The 12,817-nt window shown below is 39.7% G+C and overlaps 1 protein-coding gene across 6 annotated transcripts in view; it reads right to left on the bottom strand.

Moving 5' to 3' along the window:
- Nrp1 (neuropilin 1) overlaps window positions 1-12,817 on the bottom strand; it is a 139,016-nt gene that overhangs the window by 34,860 nt on the left and 91,339 nt on the right. For all 6 annotated transcript variants that reach the window (XM_005398147.2, XM_005398143.2, XM_005398148.2 and 3 more), the window contains exons 7-8: window positions 8,497-8,652; window positions 5,148-5,292 (exon numbers count right to left, since the gene is read on the bottom strand). In XM_005398147.2, coding sequence (XP_005398204.1) covers window positions 5,148-5,292; window positions 8,497-8,652 — 301 coding nt within the window. The remainder of the gene's footprint in view (window positions 1-5,147; window positions 5,293-8,496; window positions 8,653-12,817) is intronic.

The following is a 12,817-nucleotide window of genomic DNA, read 5'->3' as shown; positions in this document are numbered from 1 at the left end:
AGTCATAGTTTTAAAATTTTCTCCGAGTCTTTGTTCCCTGTTTTATTCATTGTTGTCTTCAACAAATATTTGCTGAATGAATCAACTTATTAATACAATAAAAGGGAGCCGTCATTTTCTCAAGTGGCTTTCCTGTCATTCAGCCACACTGTTTGCTGCAGCCTGGGATCTGGAAACCAACAATACACTCAGTGGGGATTAAAAAACGATTTACAAAAACTATTTTACTGAGGGACTGTGAGACTATAGTGTTAAAAATAGAAGGCCCATATTTTGGGCCACTGTGGTCACACCTGCCTGATTCAAAACCAGCTTTCATAAAGGCAATGTTCAGGTGGTAACGGGGACCAGATGTTACCGTGTGGAGAAAAACAGAATTAACTTGGATATTGTAAGGAGAGCAGAGCTGGCACCAGACCAAAGCCTGTTCTCTGCAGAGCTGGCTTGAGCATAGTTTCTATCCCCACAAACCTAGAGATACCCAGCTGCCACTCAGCCAACAAATCCATGAAGTAAAGTTACGCCATGGCAGTGTCATTCCTTCTATGTGGCCGCCTCTCCCCTAAAAAGCCCACAGTGAGAAGGCACCTTGATTTGCCTCTTTGAACCATGACAAGGAAAAACTATATTAACAACTCAAGGTTTACCGATCTGTTAGTTTCTATCTCTGTTCTTCCATGGTAGGCTGGCTCAGTATGACCCTTTTGAAAATAGCAGTGTCAGATACAGCAAACAAACAAACAAACAACAAAACAAGACACAGAATGCCTATTTTAAGTAGAATTTCAGAAAAATGACAAAAATTTTTTAGTATATTTTATGCAGCGCAAGGGACATACCTTGCTAAACAATTATTGTGTGCACTGCATTCAACTGGACATTCTGTATTTTACTCAGTAACTCTATTGGGAAAGCTTAAAAACAATCCTGGATGGAAGTGAGAAGTGGGTTCTGTTATAGGGGATTGAGAGGGCTCTTTCCAGTTACATTATTTTATTATAAGATCTCTACTCAGCTTTAACAGGAAGCCTGAGATATATTTAGTAAGGCAAATATCCAGTTAACCAGTTTTCAAAGAATTAGAAGGTAATAACTGCATGTCGCAAGGGTTCCTGAACGAGCATAATTTAACCTTCCCTTGCTGACTCAGAAGAACCCCCTGGCGTGCAGTGTCTGAGGCTGCCACTGTGAACTCTGATTGACTTAGGAACACATGAACTTACACTGGAGACCGCTAACAGACTTCTGGTTACCACACGCTTGAGAGAAACTTCAAGGTGTGTCCTCATCTATAAAGTAATAATCCTCCAACAGAATTTTCACTAGCTTCCTCCTTTGCCAAACTAATGAAAATATTCCTTCATCAAACACCTATAAAGCAGAATTGCTTGCTCCAATCTCATTTTCTTTATACCTCTCCATGGTGACACAGTATTGTATAGCCTGTATTTCTAAAAAAGTAATTTCTGAAAGCAGACGAGTTTGGGCGCATTCAGGGTGGTATGGCTGTAGACTCTGAAAACAAAAATTAGGTTAAAACTTGGGGCTCTGGATGCTTTGGAAGCCAAGCAATATGTTCAAATGGTAATTTTTTAATTTGGTAGAATTTTTGGGTTTTTTTTTTTTTTTTGTCTTTTTTGAGATGGGATTTCACTATGCAGTTCAGGCTGGCCTTGACCTCACTTTGTAGCCCAGGCTGGTCTTGAACTCACAATGATCCTCCTGCCTCAGCCTCCTGAGATTACAGGAGTGCACCACCATTCTCAGAGTAATTTGGTGGAATTTTTTTTTTTAAATCTTGCTTGTTAGGACTTGCCTACTCAAAAGGAAATGCTGGAAATTTGAGGTTACTTATTTGTCACAAGGGATAGACAGAATTACAACTCATTCATTCGCTCGGAAATAATCACTGGAACTTATTATGTTCCAGGCAGCAGGACACAACAGAGAAAAGGTACCCAAGGCCTCTTCTCATGTGTTTTCTTTCCCAGCAGGGGTCAAGCAGGCCTGTTCTTTCACTGATCTGCATTCTGAGGGCACCGTATCAGGAAAATATTGATGTTGTCCTATTGAAACTCTGCTTGCTGTGGCTTATCCTGGATTCCATTTATTGAGTACCATGTCCTGCTCTATTTTCCTGGGTGCACTTCAGTGAACAGGTACTCTAAGCCAGGTATGTTACGAATATTTTTTTCTTTTAGTCATCATCACAGCTGCATTAAGGTTAATCCTAGAGATGAGAGAATTGAGATCAGAAAGGCAATATGCCCCGTGCATGCTTCTGAACATCCCTGTGTTCCTTCTGATTGTGTTCATCACTGGAACACAGGGCCTCTCCAAAGTCTGCCTCAATCAATTATTTGGAGATTATAGCTCTCTCATTAGAGAAAAAATACTTAAAATTATGTTAGGTGACTACTACTATCAAAAATAACAAACAGAAAAACCAAATGCTGGTTGAGGATATGGAAAAACAGGAAGCCTTATACATGCTGCTGATGGCAATGCAAATTAGTAGAGCCATTTAGAAGACAGTGTGGAGATTCCTTGAAAAAATAAAAATAGATGTATCATGGGATGTAGCTGGGCCACTTCTGGGTATATTTCTGAAGGAAATGAAGTCAGCAAGTGAAAGAGGTACCTGCCTACTCATGTTTATTGTGGAACTACTCACAATAGCTAAGATGCTGGATCAGTCTAGGTGCCTGTCCACAGATGAATAGATTAAACTATATGGTAAATATAAACAATGGAGTTTTATTCAGCCATAAATAAGAATGAAACAATGGCATTTTCAGGAAAATGAATGGAATCAGAGTTTATTGTGGTAACTGATAATAGGCAGATACAGAGAGATAAGTATTGCGTGCTTTCTCTCATTTGAGGAAACTTTGAACAAAAAGAGCTGGAAAGAGAGGGCAGATTTTCAGGAAAGCGCAGACCAGTGGGAGGGTATGCAGATGGAGAGGGAGAGGATAATAGGGGAGATGGATCGGAACACAGCACGATATATACATCTACAAATTGTCACAGTGGAACCCCTTGATCTGTATGATTGGTAAGACTGAATCATTATAATAAAAAGTACATTATGGGTACAATTAAGAAACCAGAAGCATGAATCTAAATGCAGAGTCTTATTTAAAAAAATTGGCTCCTTAAAATAATTATAAATTAGACTATGTTTAAAATATCAGAATACCCTCTTTTAAGTATCTATGTTTCAATAACCAGGTCACTTAAATGTTTTTTTTTTAAAGTTCAATAAATTATTTGCCTTCATTGCTCACATTCCTAGAATTACCTCTTGGGAAATCTTTGTCAAAATTAAAAAGGACAATTTGTGTTCAAATAAGTATTTTGTTTAACTAAAAGGGTATCACATAAATCTTTAAGAGGCTAGAAATTCAGAGTTCAGAGTTCAGACTAACATGTTTGGAGCCTTTCTAAAGTTTACTTCATGTTTTAAAATGTAGTGATATGAGATAAGGTTGGAGAAATGAACCAGAAAGTTCCACCCAAACCTCAAGTGACCTTGTTCCTCCAAATTTATGGGTAGCCTCTGAAATTTGTAATGCTCTGAAATGACCTAGAACTTTCTGTCATTTAACTGGTGATCAAAAATAAAGCCAAGGTTATATCTGACTTTTCAATATTTTTTTTCTTCCAAACCCCATTCCACCCAATTCTGGCTTCCAAGACCTTGAACTTTCTAAGTCTTAGATCCTAAGATAATAAACAAGTCTGCTCTGGGATGGAAATAAATAAAATCTTGGTATGAAATCAGATAGTTTTTATTTTCCCAAATAAACTCTGCTGTGAACAAGTGCAGTTTTTCATTGTTTGTTAGGTTGTCTCCAAATTGCTTATAAGTTCATGGAAAATTCTCAAGGTGATATTTTTTCCTTGAAAGTCAATATTTTCTTTCTCTAAAAATAATCATATCAAGAGCACAATCATAAAATTAAATATCCTTAATATGTACACTAACATTATATTAAAAGGAAGCTCACAGAAGTTTAGAAGTTCTTCACTTTTACTTAGTGAGTCTACAGATTCTGATTTTCAACCTTAAGCTTACTACGAAGATCACATTTGTACTAGATTTTTGATTGTTGTGGAAGCTTTTCTAATGGAGGCGTGTGCTGTATTTACTGAAGTGGAACGAAATTTAAACATGACTGCTGTTTACAACACAATACAAAATAACGGTGCTGAAGAAGGAGCTCAATGGTAGAGAGCTTACCTAGCATTTAAGAGGCCCTAGGTTTCAACCCCATCACCACAAAAACAAAACAACACAAAACAGACAAGACGAAGTATGGTGAAATCAGTGAACAAGTCAGAGGAGCACTGAGAGCCAGAGAAATAGAGCCAGGATGTTCTCTGGCTTCTAGCTGTGCCCTGAGCTGGCCTACTTTTTCAGTCACTTAATCTGTGAGCACATCACCTTCATCTCGCAAAGGGATAATCTGTGTACTTATTCTGTATTTAATGGGGACTTTTAAAGTCCTATTGATGTTTCAAGAAAAAATTTTCAAAAATTAGAAAACTACGAGTTGATTTGAAGTGTTAGTGTGGTATATTCATTCAACAAATAGCTAGATGAAGCCTAAGGGAAAGTTATATGGGGGGGTTAGTGATTAAAAGGAAAAATTCTAAGTTACATGCATTGACTGTTGCTGATGAGGCTCCCTTCTATATGTCAAAATTAATAAGAGAAAGTCTGTAAATCATATTTCATGGAGCAGCTATTTATTGTAAGCCTACTAAGTAATGATGTAAAGCATGTAACCCACCTTTACAGAGCTTCCAGGCTAATGGAAGAAGTTCCACAAACCATTGCCTACCACATGCCAAAGACATGTGCAAAATTCTTTATATTCATGACTCCATTCATCATCACAAGAAGCCTATGTGGTGTGCAGCGCTATGACTGTTTTGCAGGTAAATAAGCAAGGTTTTGAAATCTAAGTATATTGTCCAAAGAAATAGACTAATGAGTAGCGAGGTAAGATTTGAATTCAGATTTGTCCAAATTCAAAGTATATGCTCTTAACTGCCAAAATAAAAATGACCACACTAATACCAAGCTATTCTCCCTGTATTAAAGATTTGTGTTGATCTCAGTGGGGCAATCTTCTTACCTGTGATCTTGCAGCCATAGACTTCAAACCTCATCGATATACCAGTTTCCCAAGACACAGGTCTGATTCGGATAAATCGAGTTATTAGTGGTTTGGGAAAAACTCCAAATGCCACATCTGTGGGGTTGGTGTTTCCCTGGAAGATCTACATAGGAAAATAAAGGCCCTTTATTAACAGATTTTTTTTGTATTTAAAGCAAATAAAAAGTATCTTCACAAATGCCTATAAAAATTATTCACAATTTCAGTGTGTCTATCAAGTTTGAAGCAGCATTAATAACTTGTCATGTTATTTTCCCAAATGACAGTAATTAGGAAGAATCGTGTCCAAAATAGAATGTTGTTCTAATCATCTATTTGGTTTTTTTGGAGAGGCTACAGTAGTCTCTAAAAGCACTGTGACAAGAATGACATTTATTAAAGGACACATGCTATTATTGTAAAATGTAGAAAATTATTAACTTTATCAGAGGACCAACAGAGTCCTGCAGACATTTCACAGGGACTCTCGGTATTTTACTGTCCCAGGATTCCCTGAAGAAATGCTTTTGGAGTTTAGTGCATGGTCTGGCTATTTAGAATTCTAGGTTTTGTTCCTGGCTATAGCACTGAGGCAAGCAGCATTTTCCTTTTTGACTCCATTCCTTGATGAAAGATCTTATCCTGGACCTGAATTAATGACTTCAATCCTTTTGGGTTATTGGTAAAATTATATTTTAGTGACCGAAGTCAAAATGAATTATGAATGATTTTTAACGGAAAATCAGCTTTCCCAGGGTTCCCAGTTTTAAAATGAGTCATTTACTCTAAGGAAGGCAAAGTGTGTGAACGCAGATGTAGCAAGGGTCAGGCACAAAGCAGTTTCCCAGTGTCCATCGGGGCCACTCCGCTAGATAGGGGCTGCAGCAGCGCTGTCTACACGGTCTCCGAGGGAGGGAGACATTTGTCATCGTATGAACATCTGGCACTAGACGTGCACTGGGGGAGTGAGAGCCCCTGCTCTCTTAGACTTCGGTGTCCACCCTGGGTGGAGGACAGCCTGTGTGCAGCATTCTCAGCCCTGTGCTCTGTGCACCATGGCTATGCTCCTCTGCATGACCTCTCAGGTGGCCCAACCAGCATGCTGTGGGGCGCCGGGATGTGCAAACTGTCCCCCTCATCCCTGCGGGGCCCTTGAGAAGAATTGCACTTTCCTGAAGGTCACTCTTCCTTCCAGCTGAAAGGGCTTGTGAGTCTGGCTGGAGTTTTCGCTTCATTTGGTTTAAGAGGCCTGTCCAACCAGAGGTGGTCAAACGAGTAGACTGTTAGCCTGATCCCTCTCTGGGGATGATTTGAGCATCAAGGATTCAGCATCTCTCTCTGGAAACAACCCATGTGGGAACCTTTTGTATAGCAAAGAAGGGATAGTGGCCAGGAGGGGTAGAGCCCCCAGTGACACTACTGTCCCAACAGCCCATGGGTCTTTTCCAGAGGCCAGGCAGCAGTGCTTGCATGGAGGGAGCTCCCCGTGGTGTACTGACAAGCGTGCAAGCACACACGCTCTGTGCAACCTAGAGAGGGCGGTCAGAGGCTGCTCCGGCTGGAAAGCCAGCCAGTGCTTCCACAGGAAGCAGGTAAGATGGGAGAGGACTGCAGCTGAAAGGGAGGTGGCAGTGATGACTGGATTCCCACGGGATGTTTTCAGTTCATTTGCGTTCAGCTGTCCTCAGGCAGACGTCAGGTTTACACCTCTGCGCAGTGTTCCCTATTCTTTCTGCCTTCCTCCCTGGAAGCCCTTCTGTTTGCCAGAACCCCAGGTGCTCACAACAGCTCCATCCAGAGTCGTAATGAACTTCCCCAGTTTCCATCCACATGGACTGTGAGGAGTTTTTCCTTCCAGATTTCTTTTTTTTTTTTTTTTGGTTTTTGGTTTTTCTCCGGTACCAGGAACCGAACTCACGACCTTGCGCTTGCCAGGCAGGCGTTTTTGCCGCTGAGCTAAATCCCCAGCCCCGCTTCCAGATTTCTTTCCCTGATTCCATATCCTCCGGGGCTGGATGGGCCTGGAACTTGACTTACACAGAACCTTCCTCCCCTGGGGCAGCAGTCCACCCATACCTTCTCCTTCCTACCTTACTGAGCTTAAGTGAGAATGGGATTCTTGCTGTCAGTTAAAGGAAATGGCCAGGAGTGGCGGCAATGTCTATAATCCCAGCACTCGGGAGGCTGAGGCAGGAGGATTGTTGTGAGTTCGAGACTAGCCTGGGCTACAAAGCGAGCTCAAGGCCAATCTGAACTGCATAGTGAGACCTTGTCTCAAAAAGACCAAAAAAAAAGGAAATGAATAGTTCCTCTCTCACTTCATACTCCGGAGGCTTTTCTCTATTTCAGACCCAGAAAGAGAAAATCAAGGCCCCAAATGCTCAAAAGTCAGACAAGGACATATTCATTGGCTTCTTTCCAAGCTCCTAATTTCAAGATACCCAAATCTTTGCCACTCTCTTTGTCAGTTTTTCTTTTGTTGTTGTTGTACTTTTTTTTTTTTTTCTTTTTGGTACCGGCAATCAAACTCAGGACTTTGCACTTGCCAGGCAGGCACTTATGCTGCTGAGCTATATCACTCCACCTTCTTTGTCAGTTTTTTTGCATTTGATTCTGTCTTCGGGGCGAACTTTTAATTTTACGGAAACAGTGAAGATGAATTCTCCAACGTCTTTTGATTAACGAATAAGAGGAAATAGAACTTCAAATAAGCTGGCAGAGACAGAAAGGGACTGAGAGGGGAGAGCACCTGGGGACACCCTGTGGTCTGAGTTGCTTCCTTGGTTGAAAGCAGTAAGGAGGTGGCATGTTATCTGGGCGATCTGAAGGAGCACAGCAAAATACCTTTAGTTCTCTGTGTTCCTACAAGAAACAGCCAGATACATTTATAGTCTATGAGCCACTGAAGGTAGATAGAAGGTGTTTTCTGAAACCAACCCATCACAGAGAGGAAGAAAGAAAGAATTTATGAAAAGGAATGAAAAAATATACACAGAAAAAAGCTAAAATAAAATTCCAAAGGTGCTAAGAGAACAGTGTTTGTCCTATGCGTTGTCTGGGTTCCCTTGGGAGGTTTAAAGTGATTCTTGAGTCTATCACTTTATTTGGCTGATATTGACTTTTCTTGGGAACATCTAGTGTAATTTCCACCTGGCTTCTAGATCTGGGAACATGAGACCCCTTGGTCAGATTTAAACCTCTAATTGCACTTTTTATTTTAAATCAATTTAAAAATAAACCAGGGTGACAGAAAGCTCCAAAACAAACAAGTAAAAATTGATCATCCATTTAAAAGACTGAACTGGTTGAGCATGACAGCCAAACTTACAACAGGTTTATTTCCTTCTTTTATGGTGATCCAGTCCTCCTCGTTGGAGCTAATGTCTACTCTGTAAGCCTTCACATAATATTTCCTCTTTGTTTCCTTGGAAATGGCACCCTGGGTTCCAATAGCAGTGACGAAGCGTAGGAGGCCCAGGTCCACCTGCAACACAATGACAAGTGTGGTCAGTAGGCCGCTCCGGCGCTGTTACAACCTGCAGCACTTTGTTTTTATTTCAACGAGCTCCACATGGTCATTTCCATCTACCTGTGATTAGTGGGGCCTGACTCCATCTGGTGTCAACAGCCCATCCGCATCCATTCCTATAGAAAGGCAAAGATGGCAATTGTCAAAGCTGGTTCCCACTGCTGGAAGGAAGAAGAGACCTTTTCCTTTGCTGCACCCTGTGTTGTATGACTTCTGGTTTAAAGGCAAAAACTGGGTTCAATATCATGTCATTATTTTTCCAAGACATTAAACATACTTTCCAAGTTGTACATTAATATACATCATTTTATAAATAGAAAATCAAGACAAATGAGACAAACACACATGCTGGACACTGAAGGCGGTTGGAGTAGTATTTACATCTAGAATGATCCTATTTCCAAAACTCTTCAGTGTCCTTCCTCCTTCCAATGAAATGCAGACTGAACTAATACTGATTTAAAGCACCAGGAGTGCTGCGGTTTGGGAAATGAGCCACAGATTGAGAATCTGGAGTGGAGTGGGAATCTTTAAAGAGGAGAAGGGCTCTAAATTCCTTCTTTCTCTAAGTCTCCTCAGGTTCTTGATTCTTGCAGCACAGCTCAAGGGGCAGCAGGATTCCCAGGCCTCATTGGGATGGCATCACATCTCATGCAACAACTGCCACAACTTGTGAGCCTGTCCCAGTAAATGTGCAGTGGAGAAGGTCCCCAACACGACAGCCTGGCCTCTACCCTCACTGGCTTATCTCACAATCCTGAAGGTTGGGCTACTTGGATAACATCATGGCAATGACAAGTTTTGCTCCACCACTTGCTTCCCCTACAGTACGCTGCTGTTTGACAGGCCCCAAAGCAACTGCCAATTGACCGTGAACTGGGACCTCTAGAACCATAAGCTAGGGTATACCTTTTCTTTTCATAAGTTGGTTATTTCAAATGCTTGTTATAGTAATGGAAAGCTGACCAATACAACTTTTCAACTCTTTCTTTAGTCTTATGCCTTACAGATAGTTCCAGTAAAGTCAAATATTTTAAAAGTTTTATTTTCATAATTAATAACTTAAAAATTTAAAATATAACTCATTACTAGTTTCTATATATTAGAAATATTTTCAGCATTGTTTTATTAATTCATTTGATTATTCCTACAATTGTTTCTTTATTGTATGGGTAGTGTTTTATAGAAAGAAATGAAATGTGCTTAAAGAAGTGAAAGACACAAACATGGTAAATGCTTTATAAAGGACACAGAAAGCAATTACAATACACAAGTGATTAGTATTGGTAAGATGCTTCAACAGTAAGATATTTACCATTAAGAGACAACAGAAGGCCATTTTCCTTCAAAGTAGCAACAAGAGCAAAGCAAAACAAAACAAAATCCTCAGCCACACCTGAATCTTGCTTTCCAGTTGCTGCGTGACAACCCAATTTTCAGAAAACAATATTTCAATTAACCCTCCAGTGCCTACAGGCCACGAGCACCTAGAGAGTTTCCATGTTATGCACAGCCTGGCTCATGAAGAACGGTGACTGTCTTTCATGAATTGCTTTCTTCCTGCAGGGTTTTGGAGCAGTTAAATCAAGGAGTTGCCAGTTCACTTTAAAACTGAATCAAGAGTTACATGCAGGAAAAAGAACACATTGCAGGCAGTTGGAAGTTACACAATTTAACAATACTAGAATTCCATAAGGTTAAGTGAAATAAATCAGACACACAGGTTTAATATCATATGGTTTCTCTTATACGAGAAGCTCAAAATATAAATAGAGGGCAACATACAAGTTAGATAGTATGAAGTAGAGAGATAGATCTTTCTCAGTGGAAAGCAGATCAAGAAAGGGAGACAGGAGGGAGGACGGAGGGAAAAGGGGGTGAAAAAAGAATATAGATGTGTTATGTAAGTGTACCAACTTCTCATGAGGCATGTAATCAACATGTGCTGCAAACATGTACTAACAAAATTTTGTAAGAAACCAATAATACAGTAATACAATAGTACATTTCCTTTGGGAAGGAGGGGGTACTATTCAAAGCCAAAAAATCCTTATTTCATTTCCTTGATTTAAAAGCTGTAAATTCTATGCTCTGCATGCTTCCCCAAGATTTAAGAGGAAAAAGGAGCAAGATTTTAGTAGAAATTAATATTTTAGGGAAATAATATTGGATGTGTTAAATTTTAATTTAACCTATAATATTTACCCAATGCATTTTTATCAAGTGCGTATACTTGTTAACTGAGATTTGAATGTTTTCCCAAAACTGACCTGTGGTACTTTGAATGACTTAAACTTTCCATCCTGTTTGTGTACAGATTTCAAAAGGAGGAGACTATCACTGATTATCCCAGTTAGCAAATAGAAAGGTAGCTAGTTAAATTTGCACTTCTGGTTAAAAAAATAATTAAAGTTTAATTGTATTTAATGTAATATTTGGGACATGCTTATACTAATAACTGATTCATTAATTGTTTACTTAAAATTCACATTTAACTGGGTGTTCTGAATATTATCTGGCCACCTAAGCCTCACAAGATTTCCGATAAATAAGTGATTTTAAGTTGCTGCAAAAACTGTAGTTTATAATGCTGAAATCTTAAAATTAACACTAGACATGGTTGTGCCGGCAATTCAAAGGTTTTCAAATGCTCTCAGAATACTTAGTGCTTTCCTGGCTGCCCACTGGGTCGCGATCAATGCCACATCCACTTGCAAGCTGAATGGTCCTTAAAATCTTGAAGTCCAAGGAAGCATGAAGCAGAGCTTTTTAAATAAACTCTTCCTGTCAAACTTACAGATGGCTCTTCAGTTTGGAAATGATTAAATCTCCCAAAGTGCATAATTCAGCTTGAGCTGGTTAGAAATAACTCTAGAACTTCATTCCATGGCCGTACTTTTCCTACCTCTATAATTTTGCTTTTTTGAGTGAAATTTAGTTACTACATAGGAAAGACCTTAACTGGCATCAACTACAATTATCCTAGGCTCAAGAAACAGCTAACATTAGAGGAAAGATCAGTAGATCAGAATTAACTAGTACATAACATAGGAAAATGTCCAAGACCCCAGATACAAAGGCCCACAAAAGCAGACACATGAATCACTCATAAAAAAGAAATTTTCCCCTCTCAACAGCAATGAAATGCATTAACAACCTTCCTTTATAATTGCATAAAGTTTCCTGCTGTGCTTAAAAACTCTGCAGATTCTCTTATTTGCCACACCGGGATACTTGAAATTTCATTTCATTTTTCTTCCTAGCATTACTGCCACTGGGTTTAGTAAAGATGGATGACAATCTCACAGAATGATGAGGACTGGGACTTAGACCAATGCAATTAAAACCGGATGATAGCCAAAACTCTAACAAGTCGCAGCTTCCGCAGAACTTTGTATTCTCACGACGCCAGGGCAGTTCTTTCCATGAGTGCTTTCTCTCCGAGTGGGAATTCTCCAGTTGGGGAATTTTCTCAAGAAACAACCCACCCTTACCCCTCAAGTGCCGGAGAAAGTCTGGGAGGCAAACTCGACAGAGGCTGCCCTGCCTCATAAGCATTATGGCTCACACACTGGCATCTGCCAGGAGAGTCAGAGGACTTACATCTCCATGTTTGTATCTGAAGAGTTCCCGAGGAGGTCATTCCCAAATTTGCCACTTTAATGTAAATACTATTCTGAGCTGAAAGCAACTGAGAGTCAACTGATGCAAAAAAAGTTCTCTGTTCTGCTCTTTCCTGCCTACAGCAGGGCACATATTTCCCTTTGTGTGGGTGGCTTCAACTCCTGCTCCTGTGCAAGGGGAGGAGGGTGACTCTTAAATCACTGCAGGCTGAGAGGGAGGTAACATCAAGATGAGTGTTTTTTAAAATTTTATTTTAAAGAGAATAAAAAATAATAAAAAGCAAAAAAAGTTGGAGATGGTACAGAATTTCAAAAAACAAGATGATAGGAATTCAGTAATGGTTGTTACACTGCATGTTGTTGTCTTCAAAGCAGTTGCTCAGATTAAGAGATATGAACATGTAAAATTGGTCAAAGAGAAAGAAAAATTAAGCATTAACTGTTCTTTTTAATAAACCAGTAGAGCAATTATCTGGCTATCTTGTATATATATATAT

The sequence above is a fragment of the Chinchilla lanigera genome, unplaced genomic scaffold, assembly GCF_000276665.1.
Source record: "Chinchilla lanigera isolate Chin_1 unplaced genomic scaffold, ChiLan1.0 scaffold00061, whole genome shotgun sequence".
Lineage (NCBI taxonomy): Eukaryota > Metazoa > Chordata > Mammalia > Rodentia > Chinchillidae > Chinchilla > Chinchilla lanigera.
The sequence above is the reverse complement of the archived record's forward strand: the minus strand, read 5'-3'. Positions and strand labels throughout refer to the sequence as shown.